This window comes from Caretta caretta, chromosome 17 (assembly GCF_965140235.1).
Source record: "Caretta caretta isolate rCarCar2 chromosome 17, rCarCar1.hap1, whole genome shotgun sequence".
Classification (NCBI taxonomy): domain Eukaryota; kingdom Metazoa; phylum Chordata; order Testudines; family Cheloniidae; genus Caretta; species Caretta caretta.
The window spans coordinates 12,006,091-12,030,216 of record NC_134222.1 but is presented as its reverse complement, the minus strand read 5'-3'; the positions used below and the strand labels follow the sequence as shown (position 1 = coordinate 12,030,216).

The 24,126-nt window shown below is 42.5% G+C and overlaps 1 protein-coding gene and 1 pseudogene across 10 annotated transcripts in view; both read left to right on the top strand.

Moving 5' to 3' along the window:
* Positions 1-24,126, top strand: part of PITPNM3 (PITPNM family member 3) — a 346,570-nt gene that overhangs the window by 306,647 nt on the left and 15,797 nt on the right. For all 10 annotated transcript variants that reach the window (XM_048823832.2, XM_075120851.1, XM_048823829.2 and 7 more), the window contains 4 exons: positions 10,506-10,700; positions 12,746-12,894; positions 18,209-18,325; positions 19,683-19,799. In XM_048823832.2, coding sequence (XP_048679789.1) covers positions 10,506-10,700; positions 12,746-12,894; positions 18,209-18,325; positions 19,683-19,799 — 578 coding nt within the window. The remainder of the gene's footprint in view (positions 1-10,505; positions 10,701-12,745; positions 12,895-18,208; positions 18,326-19,682; positions 19,800-24,126) is intronic.
* On the top strand, positions 19,929-20,022 carry LOC125624162 (small nucleolar RNA U3; annotated as a pseudogene).

Below are 24,126 nucleotides of genomic sequence, written 5' to 3'. Positions count from 1 at the left end.
CCTACTTCAGTATTTCTAATAGTGTGGAAAGTGCTGACAAAAAAATGAAAAAAAAATACTAAAACTAAACATTTTGGGGATTTTGATGAAAAAATCAATTTTTGAGTAGATGCAACAGTTTTTGTTTCTTTTTGTTAAAATCCCAATTTTGCATCAGGGAAAATATTTGGACTGAACGTTTTTGACCAGACCTCCTCTCTAACTCTCATGGCTACAGTAAATATAACAGAGATTCAGGTTCATCGTAGGAGGAATGTGGTGTGAATTAACACCTAGGTTCACTTATAGCATGTGAACAATGCCTCGTTTACTATGAAAGAGTCCTCCAAAGCCAGTTTTATAAAATAGTTAGGTTGGCTACAGAAAACAGAGTAAAATCCTTTTTAAAAACACTAATCCTACGTAGGTAGAACAGTTAAGTACATTTCCAGTAAACACTTACCTAAATGTACATGGGTATTTCAGATGTCATTGTGCTATATTATTTGTGGCTGACTCATCCCACATACCTCCTAAGAGATTGTCTGTCTATTTTCCATCTTTTCTCTAAACCAAAAAAAAAAAAAAAAGTGTAAATTTGTGCAATTGCTCTTTTCCTAGATAGCTTGCCATGATCTAGCCAGGGTGGATAGAATGCATCTCCTGTGTGTGTGTGTCTGAATCCAGAGGAAAATAAAAGTGGAGAGCAGGGATTGTGCCATATTTTACTTTGTGAAAATTTTATATGGAAAATAAGGTTGGAAAAAGTCACACAGAGATGAAGCATTCTAACTGATAACATGGTGCAAAAACTCTATTAATTGCCCACAATTTATTCTCTCTCTTTTTTTTTTTTTTTGGTTACAAATCCCCAGACATAAATTCAAGCCTCAGCAGGATATTTCAAAAGCCATTTGCGACTCAGAGCTTGGAATGTAAAGGAGTGAAATGGCAGAGTTTTGTATCTGTTGGATTCATGAGAACACAAATCAGTGCAAACCTGTTTTCCTCATTCAGTAACATAGCTATAAATCCAACATCAGTCTTGTTTGCTAAACCATGTGCTGGGCCCAACATGTAAATAAACTGTGGTAGATTTGACGCTGATTAACTTCATGTTTAAGAAGTTACAGCAAATTTGAAATTATGCCATTTCACAATGAAAACAATCATATGTTTAACAGAACTTCAGATGAACTGAATTCCATCTATTAACCCAAAATAACAGTACTAATACAGGGCACTACCATTTATCCATTATTAGTTATTTAATGTACACAATGACTTAAATGGATAACACAGAGGTTAATGCTTAAATCTAGTATCAGTCAAGTGTTACTAGATTTAATGTCAACCTTTTTATAGTAGCTAAAATACTGATTCTCTTAACATTACTTAATATGTAGCTTTGACAAACTGCTTAATGTCCATTTTCAGTAATTTCATGGAGAAACACAGTTAAACCATGACAGGGTTTTTTCATTTGAAATTATAGATTTCTTTTCCCCAACAAGGTCAAACTGGGCCATGTTTTTCATTACAGTTAAATGATGCCTACATAAGTGTAGTCAGGGATAAAGGAATTATAACAAGAAACCAAATGGAATAATTTTACCACTTGGAACAAGACTAATAATTGAGGTCCATCCACCATGACTCTATTGTGTATTTTTATTCAACCCCCTAACTATGCTGGTCAGATGGAAATAAGATAGCAAAGGTCAGGTATAGAGCTGGTCAAAGTGTTTAAAACAAAAAACAGATTCCCAAATACTTTGCATGTAGAAATTAATTTCTCTATAGTAGATCGTCCTTCCATGGTTGTGCTCTGTACTTAGACAATCATTGGCAATCCCAAAGCTAGGGAACATATATCCCCCGAACGGCATGAAATCATATATCCCATCATGCTTCTCTAAGGACATAAGAATGGCCATACTGGGTTAGACCAAAGGTCCGCCTAGCCCAGTATCCTGTCTTCTGACAGTTGCCAATGCCAGGTGCCCCAGAGGGAATGAACAGAACAGGTGATCATCAAGTGATCCATCCCCTGTCGCCCATTCCCAGCTTCTGGCAAACAGAGGCTAGGGACATCATCCCTGCCCATTCTGGCTAATAGCCATTGATGGACCTATCCTCCATGAACTTATCTATTTCTTTTTTGAACCCTGTTATAGCCTTGGCCTTCACAACATCTTCAGGCAAGGAATTCCACAGGTATACTGCACGTTGTGTAAAAAAATACTTCCTTTTGTTTGTTTTAAACCTCCTGCCTATTAATTTCATTTGGTGACCCCTATTTTTTGTGTTATGAGGAGTAAATAACACTTTCTTCACACCAGTCATGATTTTATAGACCTCAATCATATCCTCCCTTAGTCATCTCTTTTCCAAGCTGAAAAATCCCAGCCTTATTAATCTCTCCTCATACGGAAGCCGTTCCATACCCCTAATCATTTTCGTTGCTCTTTTCTGAACCTTTTCCAAGTCCAATATAGCTTTTTTGAGATGGGGCGATCCATCTGCACACAGAATTCAAGGTGTGGGTGTACATGGATTTATATAGAGGCAATATGATATTTTCTATTGTATTTTCAATCCCTTTCTTAAGGATTCCCAAAATTCTGTTTGCTTTTTTGACTGCCGCTGCACATGGAGTGGATGTTTTCAGAGAACTATCCACAATGACTCCAAGATCTTTTTCTTGAGTGGGAACAGCTAATTTAGACCCCATCATTTTATATGTATAGTTGGGATTATGTTTTCCAATGTGCATTACTTTTGATTTATCAACATTGAATTTCATCTGCCACTCAATTGCCCAGTCACCCAGTTTTGTGAGATCCTTTTGTAGCTCTTCGCAGTCTGCCTGGGCCTTAACGATCTCGAGTAGTTTTGTACCATCTGCACATTTTGCCACCTCAGCGTTTACCCCCTTTTTTCCAGATCGTTCTCTGTGTGCCTCAGAATTTTTTTAAAGTCTGTTGTATGTGCTTCCTAGGATATGTGTGATGTGTTTGCTTGGGTTTTTGGCAGTCTGTGTTATCCAACTGTTGTCTCTCTCCGGTATAAAACGGAACACGAATTGGATCTACATTTTGTAAAGCATTCCTATGCTCAGTGGGCAAGATTATGAATTATGCAGCAGCCTGACTGAGAGGCCTTTCAGTGACTATCGGTTCAGCTGCAAACACTTCCCCACTGTGAGCAGTTGGCTTTATTTCACTACTTACTGCAGAAGACTCCAAGTAGTTTGAGTTGCTGTTTAATATTGTCTCACCCATCCAGTTCCCTTTTCAAAGGCGCATCTCTCTTCATTTTTATTTATTATTTATCTCTTCATCTATCTTAAGATCCTTTGCACTTCCCCGGAAGCTGCTCTGGATTTGTCTAGTGTAGCTACAGCCTGTATGTGCTAACTCCAAAGTACGAGTGCTTATTCCCAGGCTAATACATAGGGCCGGATTCTCAGTGCAGACTCCTTCTTACAGGCATGTTTCTGCACCAACCCTGAACGGTATCTGCAAATGCTATCATTTAGGCACCTTTCTACATAAATGTCCTAGCAAATCAGGTATCTAGACATCTAAATGGCAGGACCTCTGCCTTCCAATAAAGGAGACCGGGTCAGGATCCCTTTAAATATCTGGCCCATAGAATACTTCCATAGGACTGGTAGCAAAGATATAGAATATTGCATTAGTGCAAACTTGCTGTCTTTCGTGGTGGTCCCATCTGCTCTTTCAAGCTAAACAGATTCAGATAGTGAATGCTTGGAAGGGAGACCTTGCAGGTGTTGCACTACGTGGTGTTGCTGCTTTAGTAGTAGCAGATCTTCTTTCTGGGATCATCTTGACCCCACATTCCAGAACGTTCTTACAAGGCCAGTGTGCAGCTGGAGGTGCTGTCTGTTGCATGAGTTGTAAAACAGAGTCTCTGAACTCTGGTGATTATAACAGATTCCATGGAACTTTTTGCATTAATCCCAGAATAATTGGAAACGCCAACTTAAACTCCTGGCTTTAAATCTAGGTAGACTTAAGTTGTTGCCATGTTTTACCCCAAAGTGAGCTGTAATGAAATGAAATCCTCTCATTTAATTTAAACAAAATAAAAGTGCTTTGTCATCATCTTTTGGAATGAAAGGTGCTATATGAAGATGGGATTTGTTCTGTTGATTACATGGATTTTTCTTCCTGTGGCAGACCAGCTTGCAATATCCTTTATGTAAAGTGCAAGTCTTAAAACTGAAAGATTTCAAGGCCCTTATGGAAAAGCCTAATCCCATGCATTTCATGATGTTTATACTGCTGTCCAAAATTTCCTTTCCTGATAACCCTTCATATTAGAAAAAAGAAAAGGAGTACTTGTGGCACCTTTGTTAGTTCTCTAAGGTGCCACAAGTACTTTTCTTTTTGCGAATACAGACTAACATGGCTGCTACTCTGAAACCTGTCCTATTAGAAAAGAGACTCTTCTTCAGATCCTCTGTTTCAGAAGAGTTGAAACATAGTTAAAAATGAGAATGGTTCTATTGTAGGTGGGCTTAGCATTTTTAACTGGTGCCTTTATGTGAAAAGGTAATGAATCTGGAAACCCAGTTGAAGTGACCAGAAAAGGAACTTCATGATGTGACTCACAGGAAGGATGTAGCTAAATCAAGCTGGAGAACATGGTGAAAACTGAGTTTACTATAGCTACCTTCCAATTCTTCCTAACTGGATGACTATAAAGACTTAATGCCTACTGCACTGTGTGTAGAATTTAGCTTGAAGCTTTCAGACCTATTGATTTGATTTATTTTTTCCATTTAGATTAAGATAACATGAAAGGAAAAGTGGTCCAGGTTTATGCAGATGATCTCCCGTTCTCTTCAGTAGGCAACAGCATCCATCTCTAAGTCCACTCAAAGGGTCATTCAATTCATTTTACAATGTTAATTTATGGCATCACTTATGTGCATATCAAATCTCTGCCCGCATTGATCTGTTCCTAGTGTCTGTTATTATTCCAGTGAGCCACCATGGTTTCACAAACAGCATGCAAAGAACATGTTTTAATGACCTGGTCCCTACTGGGATACATAGAGAGACTGGGGGAGGGATAGCTCAGTGGTTTGAGCATTGGCCTGCTAAACCCAGGGTTGTGAGTTCCATCCTTGAGGGGGCCATTTAGGGATCTGGGGCAGAAATTGGGGATTGGTCCTGCTTTGAGGGGTCCTCTTGAGGTCCCTTCCCACCCTGATATTCTATTCTATGATTCTATGTTAAGAGTTTCAGTAAAGCAAAGTTGTCTCCTTGCATTTAATTGTGATCAAGACTGACCTTTGTCAGATGAATTTTTGACCGTCACAGGGACTTGGCTAGCCTTGAGAACTATTCTTTTTCTTGATGATTACTCACCTGACTGCAACTACCAATACAGTTGCTAATGTAGATGTGATTACCTTGTTAGGCTGTTGATTTATCAAGAGAAATTTCAGTAAGAAAAGGAATGGAGATACTTGAAATGTATGGGACAATGGTAGGGAAACATGAGATTCATGATATATAAAAAGGTAGGAGAAGAAATGTAGAATCAGTTTAATATCTGCTAGGGTGGATAAAAATCAATGATTTAAAAAAAACAAAGAAATCGGATTTTTTTTTAAATCAGATTTTTTTGATAAAATGCGTTTTAAGGAAAAAACCTATCTAAAGATCGTTTTAATTAAGATACATTATAGCTCAAAGATATCTCATCATGGAGTAGGGATTACAAATTCTAATTCTATGGTATGAGACAATATATTTATGTAATGATTAAGAAAAGTTTTGTAAATGAGTTCCAATAGTTCATGGATTAGGGACCCAATTTTATGGGGTTCCAGGGGCTTCTGTATAGATTATTTAGGTTAATCTTTCTTTCTACCCAATGGGACTCAGTGCTCAGTCTAGAAGATACCATCAGAGATGCTTAGTTTTGCAGTTCTCAAACTGTGGATTTGTGTTTCCAGAGATAATATGCTAGTTAACAGCAAAAATGTTTTTAAATAAATAATATATAGAAGTGAGAAATAGCAGACCTCAACCCTATTGTCCCTCTGCATGTTTCTGTACACAGAGTCAATCCCTTACCTCTCTCTAAAAGTGCAAAGTTTCAAAAAGTTCAATGAGTAGAAGATTGTTGGGGGCGGAATAGATCTGGACATGGAGAAGAAGTCTGGAGATAAATGTAGAAGGGAGGGACAGGTGGTAGAAACAAAAGTGAAACTGTTTGGACAGCATATTCCAGAAGTCTGAAGGTCTTTCTGAGTATAGCCTTCATTGATCTGAGATCTACCATACCATTCTCTCATGAGAAGGGAAAACCTATAATGGCAGCAGGCCATAAAAGAGACCCAGTTTGGGAATATTTTAATGAAGTTCCTCTACCTATGAAGAATATGTATTAAGGTTATAACAACCAACAAGAATACACTTTTATGTAGAAAACCATGATTAAATCAAATCTACCCTGATATCTGCTATATCCTCCACCAGTGGACTACGTCCCAAGTGCAGGTGGATAGATCAAGCCTAGTAAGCCTTCCTATCCCTATCGAAATCCAACTATTATCCTAAAAGGTCTACAGCTGGATCCAAAAAGGGACTTTGTTGGACTTAGGCACCTAAAGTGCCTATGTGGTAAAGATATTATCTCATCCATCTTGTTTCTCTAATGTCCTGGGACCAACACAGCTACAGCTACGCTGCATAAAGTAATGTTTGTAGTTTTCTTGTGAGATCCTTTTATAGAGGCATTCTGTTAGAAGTCACACTTTATAGCCAGTTCACCAGGATGGCTTACTGGGACAGTAACAGCAAGAAAGTTATTCATCTTTTAGCATTCTCTAGCCTTCCCTTAGCCACACACAGATTGTCCTGCCCTTCTGCTTTAGCAGGATTCTTTTGTAAGAAGGTTTTCAGAGTGGTTTGAGGAAACTCAAAACACTGTGTGTTCCCATGGAAACCACAATTCAGCATATTCTCTCCAAATCTCATCTTCCATTATTTGGCGCTAGACTTTAATTGCTTTCCCTGGCTCAACTGTAATAGGGTTCAGTTGCTGTCTCTTCCAGTTGAGATGTTCGGGCTGAAATCAAAATAAGCCAGGCTCTCTCAAATGGCTTCAGTGTGTGTTCACAGGAAACCCATTACGCCGTGTTTCTGTCAAGTTTTAGCAGTTCCAATAATGTACAGAAAATTTAAGTTTCAGATGCATTTTTTTTTTTTACAGGGAGGTTTTATTATGGCCTTAAAAACTGGGACTTATCATGACTGCATGGGCAGGCCCCATTGCGCTCCCCTCTGTGTGGCTGTGATGTGATGAAATAGTTGTGCTGTTCAGTGCAATGGAAGGTGGTGACACCCGGATGTGGGAAGGCAAACCCAGCACATCAGTGTTATTTCTATGACAATAATGAGATTAGGGCCCCACCGTGCTAGAGACTCTACAAACACATGGTAAAAGAAAATCTGAATAGACAAGACAGAGTGGGAGGAGAAGTAACGTGCCCAAGGTGTCACAACATGTCAGAGACAGGAACAAAACTTGGGTCTCCTGAATCCCTGTCAAGTTCCCTTTTGCAATAGATCAGTGGTTCTCAACCCGCAGCCCAGGGGCCATTTGCGACCCAATCAGCACAAAGCTGCAGTCATACAGATAGTGTATATATTGCATGGATACAGCCCACGTAACACATATGCAGCCCGCAATGGTAAATAGGTTGAGAACCTCTGCAATAGACCATTCTGCTTCTATTGCTCTGTTCTCTAGATCGAGTCCCATTTTTCTACTCTTGCCAATATCACTAGGGGTTTTGTGATATCCATTGAAAAACAAGGCAGGTTCTGCCCACCTTGTCTGCTCTTGATCAGTGTTCCTCCCTTACCATACATCCCATCCAACTGATTACCAGTTGTGCTTTAATACTTTGCAACTGGTACTGTAAACACCTTAAGATGCCTGCCCTTCATATGTGAATTCAAGATGGACAAGCCACTTTAAAGAAAGTGTTATTGGTCACGCTTTATATTAATGGCACATTTATAAATGGTTGATAAATGTTATGCACATGTTACAGACCTGGGTAGTATGTGTTATAGATGGTTACAAGAACATCACTAGAAGGTGTTGTACAAGGTTATAAGCCATTGTGATAAGCAATCTATTGACTTGTTGGACTTAACTATCCTTGACACATGATTAGTAGATGTTTTCATAAATTTTGTCTTTATAAGCTACTTATAAATGTATTCTTAATTTAAAGTGTGACTGTTATCACTTATTTGTATTCTGCTAATGTCCACAAATTTAAGCACTGCCCACATAGAGGGAAAAATGTTATCTGCCCCAAACAGCTTACAATCTAAGAAGACAATCAGCATATGAAGGATGGGGGAGATGCACCATCAGAGTTGGTTTATTTTTTTATATTTCATATTTGTGAGGTAGGGATGGTGGGGGAGGAAGTTGGTCTATTTTATTAAATAAATACACATTAACCATAATCGGCTGTGCTGCAAACTGTCCATTGGTAGTTGGTCAGTCCTTTTACAGGAGTTACAAAGAAGCAAGAATTCGGTATGTAGAAGACATGCCTACAGTCCACTCTCTCTAAAGCATCACTGTCACACCGTTACAGAATTGGTTTGATAGTATCAGGGGGAATAAAGAAATCAACATCACAGGAATAATGTTAGTCTCCTACACCTTGATCTTCCACGTATTGGTACTGCCTAGATAATCTGAGGGTGAAACTCCCATTGACTTCAGTAGGGCCCGGAAAGCTAACATATGTCGTCATTTTCAAAGCAGTCCTATTTTGCTGTCCGTATTTAGTCCTGTAATAATTTGCGGAAAAACTTGTCTGTATGCACAGACTTGTACAAATTGGGGAGGCAGATGTCTAATAGATTTCACCACATTTTGGCTATTACGTATTTAGCTTCCCAACTGGGACTATTAGGATGCACACTATACAGCAATCAAACAGAGCAATTAAAGTAGTGAGATATGTAGAACGAAACCTGTTTCTTCTTTTATTTAAGGGTAACGATTTTGGTATCAGACATTTTAGTATTATTGTATAGGCTGCAAATGTAACTTCATCTACTTCTCAGTTGGAATAGGTCAGCAGTAAAACCCCTTGCTCATGATCTTTTATTGGACCCAGAGAGGATTCCTTAAACCTGTTTACTTCAGTCGCACTTCCTTTTATTTGCAATAATTTATTTTTGGTGGAAAAGCAGGCAGGATTTGAGCAAACCTAATGGACGTTAATGCAATAAGTTGGAGCATATGAGATGAGTCAGAAAATTCAATCTCTAAGAAAGATGCTCACATGAATCTTTCACAGTCAATGAATGACTATCAGGATTCCATTAATTTAATAACAAGGGTTTCATTTTTTCCATTGGAAAAAGGCGTCTTTGTGATTTAATAAACTTTAAATCTAAAATTGGAGTGGAAAACGGGTGGGAAGGAAACCCAAAATCCACTGAGTGTGAGAATGTTACTATCTTCCTGAACTACAAGGAATCATGTATAGCAATGCAAATAATAATAATGTACTATTGTGTAAGTGGCATGTAACACTTACACTGATTGATTAACTATGTGCCATATCCAACAGGGTGAAATTCACCCCTGTGGAATGGGCCAGCCTGAGGCCTATGCACCATATGACTCACTTCAGTCTTATTTTAAGGAATTAGGCAAGGTTTTGCAAAAGGAGCCTAAGGGAATTAAGCCAAGACATTCAGATCTGACTAGTGGTTTTTGGATGCCTCAATTTTTGGTGCCCAGTCTGAGATGCCTGAAAGAAATGGTTCTCACCCAGAGGTCCAGGGTTTCTGGGGGGCTGTGAGCAGGTTTCAGGGAGTCCAGCAAAAATAAACCAGAGAGCAGGGCCAGCGTTAAACTCACTACGGCCGAGGGCAAAAAGCCGAATCCCAAGCCCCACTGCCTGGGGCTGAAGCTGAAGCCTGAGCAACTTAGCTTCGTGGGGCCCTCTGTGGCGGGGGGCCCTGGGCAATTGCTCTGCTTGCTACCTTCTAATGCCAGCCCTGGGTTTTCATCTACTGAAAAACAGTTGTTGGGGAACAGGTTGGCCCTGGAATTTTTATAGCATGTTGGTGCGGAGGGGAGGGCTCAGAAGGAAAAAGCTTGGGAAACCCCTGCCTTAGAGAAGGCAGATTTTCTAAAAGCTAAGCACCCACTGTCTGAAAATCAGGCCTCTTTAAGACGTAGCTGGTCATAAAAATTGCAGCACCCAAAATCACTTAGTCACTTTTGAAAATCTAGGCCTAAGACAACCAATTCTCATAGAATTTCCATGGGAGTTGGTAGCTTCCTTCATATAGGCTCCTTAGCTGGCACTGGCTCTGGCTGTCTCCAGAGTGAACCTCACGCATAATCTTTATTCAGGCAAACTCCCACTGTCCTCAGTGAAATTGTTAGAAAACCATGCTCTTCTCTTTGATTTTCATGTTTCAAATATGCAGCTGACACTCTCCACAACCAGAGCGCCCTGCTTCTTGAGAACATCTCCAGGGTCATACCCTCCTCTCCAGAGACTCCAGAATCTCCAGACATGCTGAGTCAGTCACAAGGAAGGACAAGGAGGACAAGCTTGGTCAGCATGAACAGTGAAACCTCTGGGTCGACAGAGAGCTTGCCATCAACAAACATCTCCAATAGTGAGTGAGGCTTTGGGATGTTTATTTCTGATACAGTGTCAATCGTTCCATTTGCCTCAGGCCTATGGAGGTTTATTTTGAAAAGGAAATCTTCCCTTTCCAGGAATACTAGTAGTGCTTTTAAGAGCTTAAGCAGCTAGAATTTTAATTAACCCAGGTTAGTGTCCTCCATTTATATCGTTGGGGTTTTTTTTGCATTTTGTTCAGATAAGGTAATAAAATTAGGGTCATGCTTTTTATTAAGTCATTTATAAGGAGTAAATTTTAACAGGTATTATGAGCATGTTCCAGTCATGACTACTGTTGCCCCTTTTTTGACCCAAGCAACTAGTCAAAGTTCAGGTCCCTGTGGGTGTCCCATTTGGGAGTAGAATTTGGTGATAGGTGTTTCTTTGATACAGTTTTGTTTATTTACAAAGAATGTACAAAAGTCCTGTGTCTTCAAGTGCTGTAGATAGTTATAAGCAGTGATGAGCTGCCAAAATCTTAACAACCGGTTCCCTCCTCACCCCACGAGGGGGTCGTGACCCACCCCTGTCCCCTGGGAGTCCTGCCCCATCCAATCCCCCCGCATTCCTTGACGTCCCGCCCCACGGGACCCCTGCCCCATCCACCCCACTCCCCTGTCCCCTGAGTGCTCCCCAGAACCGGGCAGGAGGGTCTCATGGGCCACTGTAGTGGGTGACCACCCCGCCCCTAACAGCCAGAGGGATCTGCTGGGGGGCGAGGTGGGGAGTCCCAGCGGCGCTTACCTGGGGCAGCTCCCAGGAAGCATCTGGCAGGTCCTTCTGGCTCCTGGGGCGGGGTAGCATAGCTGGGGGGAAGCAGGGGGGGAGCCCACTGATCACATCAAAAGTGGCGCCTTAGACACTGACTCTCTGGGTGCTCCGGGGCTGGAGCACCCACGGGGAAAATTTGGTGGGTGCTTGGCAGCTCCCTGCCCCCAGCTCACCTCCGCTCCACCTCCTTCCCTGAATGCGCCGCCCCCCTCTGCTTCTCCACCCCCCCAGCTTCCCACAAATCAGCTGTTAGCGTGGGAGTTGATTCCCCTGTCGTCCCCCCCCCCCCCCCCCGGTTTATCTGCTGCGGCGCAGGCGGCCCTCCTCACGCCCCCCCACCCCAGCTCACCTCTGCCTCCCTGGGCCTGAGTGTGAAGCCGCCGCCTGCTTCTCAGCCCTCCCAAGCTTCCCGCACTAACAGCTGATTCGCAGGAAACCGTGGGGGTGGAGAAGCAGAGCTGGGTGGTGCGTTCAGGGGAGGAGGCGGAGCAGAGGTGACCTGGAGCTAGGCACGGGGTGGGAAGCTGACGGTGAGTGCTCTGCACCTACCAAATTTTCCCTGTGGGTGCTCCAGCCCCGGAACACCCACGGAGTTGGCGCCTAAGGTGCCACTTTTGGCCGGTTGTTAAATTTAGAAGCCCTTTTAGAACCAGTTGTCCTTGGGACAACCGGTTCTAAAAGGGCTTCTAAATTTAACAACTGGTTCCAGCGAACCGGTGCGAACCAGCTCCAGCTCACCACTGGTTATAAGCAACCTATTGGCCTGTTGGACAAAACTAATCTATAATTGATTAATTTACCCTTTTTGAGAACATCTGTTGTTCAGAGATGATTAACCCTTTAAGAGCTATTTGTAAGTGAATTCTTAATATAAAGTGATACACAATGAAACTGACTAGTTTAATTTTATGGTGTTAAGACATTATAATTTATCATCATTTATGTGATGGTAGCATGCAAAGGCCTCAGTTAGAATCAAGGTCCCATCATGCTGGGAGCTGTGAAGATGCTCCCTGCCCCAAGCAGCATAGTATTAACCGTACAATTTGCATTGAAAACACTCGAGCAATTGTTTGAAACCAAATGATAGACTGTTTTTGGTTCATGAAAGCATTACAATTAACGTTAGGCTTTATAATGTCTTTTACAGGAACCAAAATTTTGGGAGAATCTTTTTAACCAAGTTGCCTAAACCAAAAAGATAGAGATTATTAACAGGGTATCTGTTAGAAACATGGTGCCATACTGCTTGTTTGTTATTTGCAGTTACTGCCAAATGGTGGGGAACAAAGCGAATAGATTATTCCCTGTACTGTCCTGATGTTCTAACTGCATTCCCAACAGTGGCCTTGCCACATCTCTTCCACGCCAGCTACTGGGAATCAACTGACGTCGTGGCATTCATTTTAAGACAGGTAATTTTATCTTGATCTCTCTCTAAAGGAAAATTCAGTATGAATCAGTAATAATCTGTATCAGACCCTTTTGAATGTTAAGCTATACAGCAACTTTAGTTTGGTGAAAAGTTATTCATCCTTTCCGAGAAACAGTGTCTAGGCACTTGGCCGGGAGTCATGAATATCTGCTTTCCAGTCGCTCCTCTGCCACTGTTCCCAGCGGCATCTCACATTTGTTCTGTTTTGTTTTCAGTTTTGCTATTAACTCAGGTGGAGGTCACCTCTTTAGAGTCCAGTGAGGTACGTTTGTTATATACGATAAGAGAAGGATGCTTTCATAGCTAGAGCACAGGATTGGAAGTGAGAAGATGTGGGTTACAGTCTCAGTTTTGTCATATCCTCCTTGATCTTTGAGAAGGCATTTGCCCTTTCTGCTTGGCTTCCCTAGGGTACCACCCAACAAATGAGGAGGGGAAATAATACAAAACAAGCGGCTGAGAGAGTTGAATAGTTATCTACAAATCTCTTTGATGAAAAGCACTATATTAAATGAAGAAGAGATGAATTCTCATAAGCTGGCATCTAAAAATAGGTACATAGGATAAAAATAATAACGTAATGTGCAAGTTACTGGGCTTTAATCAAAGTTGTATTTTTGGATCAGATGTGTCTCTGCATAGTCAAAATGGCACTGTAATCGCTAATCTTTGGTAACAGAATAGGCTGCTGATATCAGGCAGCGCTGATGTACTTTGGATGAAATAGGTTGGTCTAATTGGATACTGTGTTTATATGGAGGGCATGGAGGAGTCTGACATTTGACTCCTGATAAAATAGGCTGTGAGTGAGCAAGACATTAGTCTGATCCCATGATTAGTATGTGTGTGTTTCACCTTTATTTGACAAGAGTAATTTGACTTCAGTTTACCCAGGAGAGGATTTTCTAAGGAGTGTAAATGAGGAGTAGGGGCTCTTTGCATGGTGATTAGCACAGTATAAATACAAGAGCTGGTCGAAATTTTTCTGATGGAGGAGTACTGCATCTGAAAAATGCTGATTTGATGGAACCAAAATGTTCCGTGGGGCTGTGTCAATTCAGCTGATGCAGATGTAACACACACAGTCCTGGCTGTGGTGTTCTGTCTCATTTAGTGGCAATGAGACCACTTAGAGATATTAATGAGTTTGCTCTACAGCCTTAGCTAACAGGCATATGGCTTTTAGCCCATGCAGTTGAGGCTCACGCATATAGTTCCAGAGGTCCCAGGTTCGATCCCGCTTGCCGACGACCGGGGTCAGTCGACGTTACGCAGAGTCTGCCTGTCTGGTTTCCTGCCAGCCCATCTGGCTCACTGGACTGCCCAGCTCCCCACCTAGTGGACTGCCAGCAGCTCCCTGGCTAATCTACCTTCTCAGCTCTCTGGATCCCCACCCTATACCGGAAACCTACTGACCTACATGCCTCCAGCTTCCATCCAGGACACACCACACGATCCATTGTCTACAGCCAAGCTCTAAAATACAACCGCATTTGCTCCAATCCCTCAGACAGAGACAAACATCTGCAAGATCTCTACCAAGCATTCTTAAAACTACAATACCCACCAGAGCCAGAAGAGTACCCAGAAGTCACCTACTTCAAGACAGGCCCAACAAAGAAAATAACAGAACACCACTAGCCATCACCTTCAGCCCCCAACGAAAACCTTTCCAACGCATCATCAAAGATCTACAACCTATCCTGAAAAATGATCCCTCACTCTCACAGATCTTGGGAGACAGACCAGTCCTCAGTTACAGACAGCCCCCCAACCTGAAGCAAATACTCTCCAGCAACCACACAACAAAAACACTAACCCAGGAACCTGTCCTTGCAACAAAGCCCGATGCCAACTCTGTCCACATATCTATTCAAGTGACTCCATCATAGGACCTAATCACATCAGCCACGCTATCAGAGGCTCGTTCACCTGCACATCCACCAACGTGATATATGCCATCACATGCCAGCAATGCCCCTCTGCCATGTACATTGGCCAAACCGGACAGTCTCTATGCAAAAGAATAAATGGACACAAATCTGACATCAGGAATCATAACATTCAAAAACTGGTAAGAGAACACTTCAACCTCTCTGGCCACTCAGTAAAAGACTTAAGGGTGGCAATTCTGCAACAGAAAAGCTTCAAAAACAGACTCCAAGGAGAAACTGCAGATCTTGAATTAATATGCAAACTAGATACCATTACTTGGGTTTGACTAGAGACTGGGAGTGGCTGGGTCATTACACATGTTGAATCTATTTCCCCATGTTAAGTACCCCCACACCTTGTCAACTGTCTAAATGGGCCATCATGATTATCACTACAAAAGTTTTTTTTTCTCCTGCTGATAATAGCTCATCTTAATTAATTAGCCTCTTACAGTTTGTATGGCAACTTCCACCTTCTCTGTACGTATATATATATCTTCTTACTCTATGTTCCATTCTATGCATCCAATGAAGTGGGCTGTAGCCCACGAAAGCTTATACTCTAATAAATTTGTTAGTCTCTAAGGTGCCACAGGTACTCCTGTTCTTAACTCCACAGGCTATCTCCCTTCTTTTCCTGCTCCAAGCTGGTGTCACTGGAGTCTCCTCAGCCAGCTGAGTCTCCCTAGTCTGACCTACCAGGCAGCATGTGTGCTATCCACAGCTCCTGAGAATAGAGTCTCAATGGCTGACCCTCCCTCCTGCCCATCTTGCTGCCTGGAGAGGCAACAGACCCCAGTGCTGGGTGGACAGTGATGCGAGTTAGCCAGAGAAAAGGGCTGAAAGCCAGCTGGGCAGTTCTATCCAGTCTCCACTCCTCAGAGGTCAGTCTGCATCTGTGGATTTTACTACAGGCCATGGCTTGAAACTAGGTCACTCACAAAACCATCCATCACCCTTTGCGCTTAAGATCAGGAGCTTAGATCCAGTGTTCATAACTTACCCATGGTGAATGGGATTTGTGCTAGTGAATAAATACCTGTCTAAACTAAAACCCCAGAGTCCTCTATACCTGTTAGACAGTCACTTGCATAGAGTAAAGCCAATCATGGGTTACCTAGGTCTGCTTGTACTTTGCTTTAGAAATGTATTTATCTTTCCATTAGCAAATTTGGTTTTCCTGTTCGTTTTCCCCATAAGATTTTTTGCAAGTTAAGACAACAAATAGCACAGATGTAAACTTCAGGTGAAAGGCTTCCCAAGCCAAATCAGGCCTGTCTTGACTCATACAAGTAGTCCCTGGAACACCAGTAGGCATATCTATGTGGGGAAAGTCAGCAAGACTTGGCTGTCTTTATCTGGAGAAAATCATTGTGGGACTGAACGTTGCCATGTCATTTTCTATGAAAAGATTTTCCTTCCTCTCATGCCTCTAAATATTAAAGGAGAAACATCCCTCATCCTCTGACCCCACCTTTGCAATGCCCTTCTCTCTGCTCACGACACATTATATTTTATAAATATCAAGACTGAATGCTCTTCAATGGTTCCATTAAAGCCCTATCCTGAGAGGCAGATAGCAAAGTTGATCAGTACCATTCCTGAAGAAGAGCTCTGTGTGAGCTCGAAAGCTTCTCTCTCATCAGCAGAAGTTGGTCCAATAAAAGATATTACCTCACCCACCTTGTCTCTCCAGTGCTGTTCCTGTCACTTCTCAAAATAACCCCTCTGTCCGTGAAGCAGGTGAAGTAAAAAAACAGTGGACACTTAATTGGTTAGTCAGTTGTTCCAATAACGATAGATGGTTTTTCAGGTGATCCTGCTGAGAGTGTTGATGTACTTTGACACAGGCAAGGAACCAAGCCATTGGAACAACTGTCTCAGAAACACAGCATTACAAATAAATAGCTGCTTAGCCTGGATTGGAAAGGAATGCTGGCTTTGTGGTAACACTGAATTGGAGTCTCGGAGACCTAGGTCTAATTCCTGTTTCTGTCACAGATGTCCTGTGTGATTTTAAACAAATCACTTAAGGGCAGATTTACACTGGTATTTAGGTGCGTAAAGTTGCAGATAGGCACCTAACCTGCTTTGGTGCTTTTGTAAATGTGTTAGGCACCCTAATTCCAGTTGAAAGTCATGGGGCTGTATATAGCAGGCTTTTATTAAGAGGACATTTCTTTGAGACAGCAGGGGCTGCACTGGCAGGTCTGTGGGTCTTACTAACTTGCATGTAAATATATATTTAAAGCAAAAGCAAGGCTGAGGTTTTCAAAACTGCCTAAGCAAGTTGGGCACCCATCTATCTGAGGCAGCTGGGACATCTCAGTATCAACAGGCACTTTTCCATTTCAGTGTGAACCAGGCTAGGGACGTCAGATTGGCCTAAAACGGTCTGGGTTTGGCTCCTCTTTATTAAATGCCCATCAAGAGGGAATCTTGGACACCAAGTTGAAGGAGTGTTAATGATATTCATAGAGAGGCTGAAATAGGCAACAGCAGCCATTTCAGATTAGCTCGTGGAGGAGGCTGAACTGAAGGTTTACGCTTGGTGAGTCAGTTGCTCATTTACACTGAAGTAACCTCACGCTATCCATGGTCCATCAGTCGCCAGTCAGAGTACAAACCTCCTCTTGTTTAAGTTTGTAGACTGTTCCTTTAGAACCACAGAGAGAGCACAATAGCTCCCTGTTGGGGGCTGACATTTAGATCATATGGGAATGCAGCTAGACTTGTATTTTAATCAAGCTTTACATGCTCAACCACAAGACTGAATTGGTGCTGGCATCTTTGTCGTTATGCTACTGCATGTGGACCTAATGCGTGGAACCACTCGCATGGGGGATAGGTGCGGAAAGCCAGTGCAAGTGGGGTCAGGGAGCTGGCCACCAGGCCCATCAAGGAAAGGGGAAGGTCGCAGCAAATGCTACTATGGTCCATGAGCGATCATACGACTGCTTGGAGGATGGCTTCACAGCCCAGGAGAAGAGGATGCAACTGTCCTCAAATCCTTATGTAACACTCCCACTGTTTACTCTGGCTTTTGTGGGTTTTGAGGATTTGAGTCTGAAGCAGGAATAAATTTGCTTCATTGGGAATGGAAAACAACACAATAAGCTGCTGACATGCATTGTGCAGATACAATAACATCCTCTGCTTGTTTGACACTTAAGGTGAATTATATGCAGGTACATTAATATTCCTGATCCAATTACCCATTTCTTTAGCGTATTCTTACCATATGATCTGGGGAATGCAACTAAACTGTTGCAGCACCGTGCTTCCTCCTCTCGCACCAAGCATAGCTACGATGAATCTGGTGGCCGCCCATCATTTATTGTAACATTAATCTCATTTCAGGTGATGAGGTATGAAAATGTGAATGTCAAGGAAAATGACAGCTTGGACCCTGCAACACTAAGCCCCTCCAATCCACGAGAGAAATGGCTACGCAAGAGGACACACGTCAAGCTCAGAGTACGTATCCTGTACCATCCCAGAGCAGATACAGATTTATGTCTTTCCTTGCAACAATTTCAATGGAATGCAGTTCCCTCACCTGAAGTGTGATTGTTGCATAACTGCAGATTAGTAAAGAATTGAAAAGCATTAAGTATCGCTTGGGGGAAGGAGGGAGTGTGTGTGTGTGTATATCCTACTGACTGCGAGAGTACAGAAGTGAGAACTAAAAGAACAGAATCCTGAGGCTTCAGCAACAAAAACTTGCGTGCTATAGAACAAGAAAAATGATGGTAAAATTAAAGCAACATTATTCCAAACACAATAGGTTGATCTGTAGACTGAAAGCATCTTCAGGTGAATAGTGGATATTGGTTACATAATATTTTGCCCTTGTCTAGCTTCTTAATTCTCAAACACAGAGATTCCCAAGTCAGAGCTCTCTAACACAGGTGTAAGGTAGGTCATCTGCCCTGCTTTTCAGCATGAGCAAACAGAAAGGTAAAGTGACCAGTGCATACTTGGCAGAGTTGAGTATAGGAGTCAGGACATTCAGGTTCTTTCTTCTGTGGCTAAGGCACGGAACTATCCCTCCCCTGTGCTATTAAATCAGAGAACACGGGGACTGTGATTTCTAGTCCTCCATCATCATCTTACATCATCTTAGCAATGGGGTCCAATGGTGAGATTCGGGAGAATTGGGAATTGTGACAGCTGGGTTTGATTCTCCGCTCTCCAAGGGCAAATGCCTACCGTGGTTCATGTGCCTTATCCTAGCCCTCTGTAAGGGTCGGGGCAGAATTTCAACCCCAGGGAGTAGTGTTAATGTTTAATTGTTGTCTGGATCTGTGCAGCACCCGGCATGCTGAGGCCTCAGGGTGCTATTATAATACTAATAAACAATACTAGAACATTAGAGAGGAAGGGTGGCCCAGTGATTCAGCTGCTGCACTGAGACTCAGGAGAGATGGGTTCTGTTCTTGGCTCTGCCAGACTCCTTGTGTGACCTTGAACAATTTCCTTAGATGCTTTTGAAAAATGCCACCCTAAGTCGCCTAAGAAGAGCACATGTCCCGCTGATTTTTTCAGTGCGACTTGGGCTCCTCCTAAGTAATTCATGTGTTTTTGAAAAATCCCAATCTTCATCTGTTGGTGCCTCAGTTCCTCATCTGTAAAATGGGGATAATATTCCCTTCCTCCTACCCTTTAGTCTGCCTCATCTATTTAGATTATAATCACTCTCTTTGGGACAGAGACTACCGCTTAATCTCTGACCTTGACGGGGCATAGGCACTAATATAATACAAACAACCCAATGCAAAGCCTACCAAAAGCATAAAAACGTGGAAATACTAACCTTTTTCTTTCATTTCAGAACGTAACTGCCAATCACAGAGCAAACGATGTCATTGCAGCCGAAGACGGTCCTCAGATACTGGTTGGGCGGTTTATGTATGGCCCCCTGGATATGGTCGCTTTAACGGGTGAAAAGGTAAAGCTAGAGCTTTTGTGGATCATTTCCCCCAAATTAACCCTAGTGGTTACATGAGTTGAACACAGTCACACACTTAACTGTCCGTGTTACCATAGATGGCTCCACAGTGATGGGGATTATGTTTAGCAGACTTGACTTTCAGGGATCATTTCTATAGTTTGTAACTAGAGAAGTGTAGCCGAAAGTGTCTGATCTCCTGTCACGCTGGCAAAAATGTGCTAAAATTGAGCCCTCCTGATATCTGACCTTTTCTACCGATCACCTTTCTTATGCGCTCCTGGCCATCTGAGCAGCTTGATGCTGAGCCTCAGGGGTGAAGTGATTACTAAGCATTCCATCCTATCACACCATCTACTGGAGACTGAATTAACTTACTAAACAAGAATTAAAAGAAATCATTCTGTAGCAGTGGCAAATCATGGAAGAAAAATTGATATACCCCAGATGAGACATTCAGATAAAAGAATTGGGACTCGGGGGTGGGGGGGGTTCACATTGTTGTTGTTTCTCTTAAACAAGGAAGCCTGAAGATGAATTTTAGCACCAGAGTAGTAATGTGACGCAGCTGGGGCCATTGCTGTTCTAAAAGTCTCATACAATAGAAGTGTTTAAAGCTAATAAAGCCAAGCGTTAAGCTACAATATACCAGTTAGTGTGTATGGCCTGATTGTGCAATGAGCACTGGAGGGGCAGAGCATTGGAGGGGCACAGATTCATTGCAAACTGTAATGGTGAATTTTTTTGTGCTTCAGTAGAGTCGCCCAACAGTACAGTGGCTCTGTCATATTTAGATTTCATGATCAGTGCAGTTTTATTTAGTAACAAATGCCTGTAACCACAAATAATTACAAGGTCCAACATTGCTACACTTACACCATCAGCTTGTATAAACAAAAATGTGTCCCCTCTAGATGTGTGTAGTTTAATACCATGAAAATAGCCTTAAAAGAATGACTTGCAGTTGGTTCCTTAAATGAGTTATCAGCATTCATTTACAATCTGCGATGGCATAAATATCACTGTTTTGTCAGAGGAAAATGAAGCTGGTGGTGGTGGTAGCTGAATTATTGAAAAGCAACAGATAGCATCCCTAGCCCTGCCATTGCCAGCAGGGTTGTGACACAGCTGAGCTGAATGTAATCACAGGCTAGAAATGAAATAATGGGTTCTGTGCACGATCTACTGTTTGTACTCTTAACCTCAGGCATCTTGCTCTTGAAACCATCTGCACTTAAATAATCACTCTTAATAACTGGTTTACATAAAGGAAGCTTGCTTTGTGCTCTCACTGCTCACACCTCAGCTACCAGGAAATCCATGCTCCTTCTTTGTTTCATGGAATGTAGCCATTGAGCAGATTTCATTTTTCCTTCACCTGATGCAGTACAATCCCTTGCACTACATATGCTAAACTGGGGAAAGTGAGCTGAAGAAGCCAACCGTGACTAATGATCGGGCATAAGCCCTAATCAGTCCATTTTATGACTTCCTCACGGCACACTGAGAATCTTACTACAGTACAAAAGAAGTCTTGCCTGGAGTGCCAGTCCCCTGAAACAGCCATTATTGCATGTGGCCTTGGATAGGGAATTGGTCACAGCAGCAGTTTTCAATGTGAGGGTCACAACTGGCTGTCAGACTGCCTTGCCTTTCTCAGCTTGCTAGATGGGAAGGTGGTGGGGATCCTGGTATGAAAAAGGCTAAGAACCTCTGTGCTTACTGGTACCTTGGTTCCAGTAGCCTGGCTGTGACAAATGTGTATAAAATGCTGGCAGTCACATAACTGTAGTGAAGATGGGGGCACTCCCTGCATGTACCAGGGCTATTTAATTTAGTCACTGTGTCACTCCCCTTTGGTAGCATTTCTGATGCACTTTAAGACATGGGCTCCCCCCCTCCAATGCCGTGAGCTGGAAGTGGTTCCTTTTCCCTTGTAAGTATTTGGATTCCCACCCTATAGAATTCAAAAGCACAACTGGCCACCTTCTTGAAAACCTAGCAGACAGGCTAAGGCTTGCTTGGTGCCAGATATCCATATCTAAAGGTTGTTCCCTCAGAAATTAGGACCATTGCAGGGGTGGGAGGGCGAAGCTTGAATTTCTGCTGCCATTGCTGGACTGGTTCCTTGGTTGCATCGTGAACTTTGGTTAATATAGTGCTCGTTAAAGGTGAAATGTCTGGAGAGTGAACTATTAAAATGCATTTAATTTCAAGAGGTGTGCAGATCCTGTAGTCAAACCCCCTCAAATACAGCAATCTTTATTGTCTGGGGTGGTGGCAGATGGCAGGTACGTTTCCAAAAGAAAATTGTGTGTGCGTGCCCACACGCCGATGGCTTCTTAAAGCAAGTTCGTTCCCCATTCCACTGCATTTGGAAACACAATTTGGGGAACCTCATTGCACCTCTGCCTTTAACGTAATAGCAAAGTCCCTCCCAACTGACTTACTGCAAAAGGCAAAAATTGCATGGCTTTTCCTAACACAGCCATAGAGACCTCTTGGTTGAGTGACATGGTGGAAGCTGAGTAAATTTATCCTGGAAGTAACTCCATTAAAATCAATTAAACTACAGCAGGGGATGAATTTGCCTCCTTATGTTGACTCCAAACCCAGTAGAGTGCATGTAACAGTATTTCTCTGTCCTAAACAGGGCTTGGTTGTTCTGCTCTACAATTCCTAAGAATGTGCTGCAGCTACCATCTCTCTGCAGAATTCAGCCTTTCCCGTGCCCACATAAATTTAATTGTCAAAGTGGGGTGAGGTCACATTTAGTTAAGATTGTTGTTTTAATCTGGTCTCTTGGTTTGTAAGAACTCTAAAACAGCCCTATTACTTGAGATGACATAGGGGATAAGATCACAGATTTGCTCAAACTTTATTGCAGATTTTTATCATAGCCCTTTTATTAGATTTTCAACCACTCTTTATTCTGATCACGTTTTATGTATATATAAAATAAAAGAGAAGATTCTTTTGGTAGTGATGAATAGGAAGCTGGGAGGGGGCATCAGTGCTGGCATTATGAGAAACACATAAGTTATATTGCTCCAGAACTTGATTACTACTTATGCATACCATTCCTCAAATGTAGAATTAATTGACATTTTGAACCTATGTGGATATGAGTGAGCAGTGTAGTCTCAGAGTATATTTGCTTGGTATTAAAAGGTTTCAGTTTTGCATTCAGGAAGACTACAACTCCCAGCCACTCAAGAAGTAACCCCCCTCCACATCATTTTTTATTTATATTACAGTAGCGTCTAGAGCCCCAGGTTAGACAGGGGTGCCGTTGTGCTAGGTGCTGTACAAACAGAGACAATCCATGTCCCAAGGATCTTAAAAGTCTAAATAGGCAAGACGGTGACAGGGTGGGAGAGAAAAGGAAGCAGAGAAGTGAAGTGACTTGCCCAGCACTACATAGCAAGTCAGATCCAGGAATAGAATGCAGGTCTCCTGAGTCCCACTCAGGTGCCCCATCCATTGGACCACTCGGCCTTTCGAGCTGCTGAAGGACTAGCTTGTGGCATTTGCACTCACGCTCATGTTTCCAGGTGGAGGATGTGTGCCGCCCAGGTGGCATTCTGCCTGCACAGTGCTGAGGCAGGCAGGTAGCATTTTCAGGAGCAGGAAATAATATATGCTTTAAAATGATGCGGCATGTGTTCCCTTAGTGCCACTGGCTGTGCTGGGAGGGTGAGACGCTGGCTCCGGCCCCTTTCACGTGTGGAGTGCCTGAGGTTCCTTTGCTTGTGCTTAGAGAACTGAATCACTGACACGCTGTCTGCTCTCTGTGCCATCTACTCCCCCTTCCTGGTGCACTTTTGCAGCAGCAAAAAGAAAAGGAGTACTTGTGGCACCTTAGAGACTAACCAATTTATTTGAGCATGAGCTTTCGTGAGCTACAGCTCACTTCATCAGATTGAAAACTGATGAAGTGAGCTGTAGCTCACGAAAGCTCATGCTCAAATAAATTGGTTAGTCTCTAAGGTGCCACAAGTACTCCTTTTCTTTTTGCGAATACAGACTAACACGGCTGTTCCTCTGAAACCTGTCATTTTGCAGCAGCAGTTAGTCTAACCGAAGTGTGTGTTCTGCCCTCTCTTCCTGTGCCTAACTCAGGAGTTGGGATTCTTCTGCTAGCAATGCAAGAGAACAAAGCAGACGGTGTCTAAACCGAAATGATGCAGAGATACTATTGTGGCAAATCCACCCTCTCCTCTTAATGGCTCATAGCTGGGGGAAGCAGAGGATGCAAGATCACTTGAAATCCATACTGATTTTGATTATAGAAGCACGAGAAGGAGCCGTGGGGGGGAGGACAACT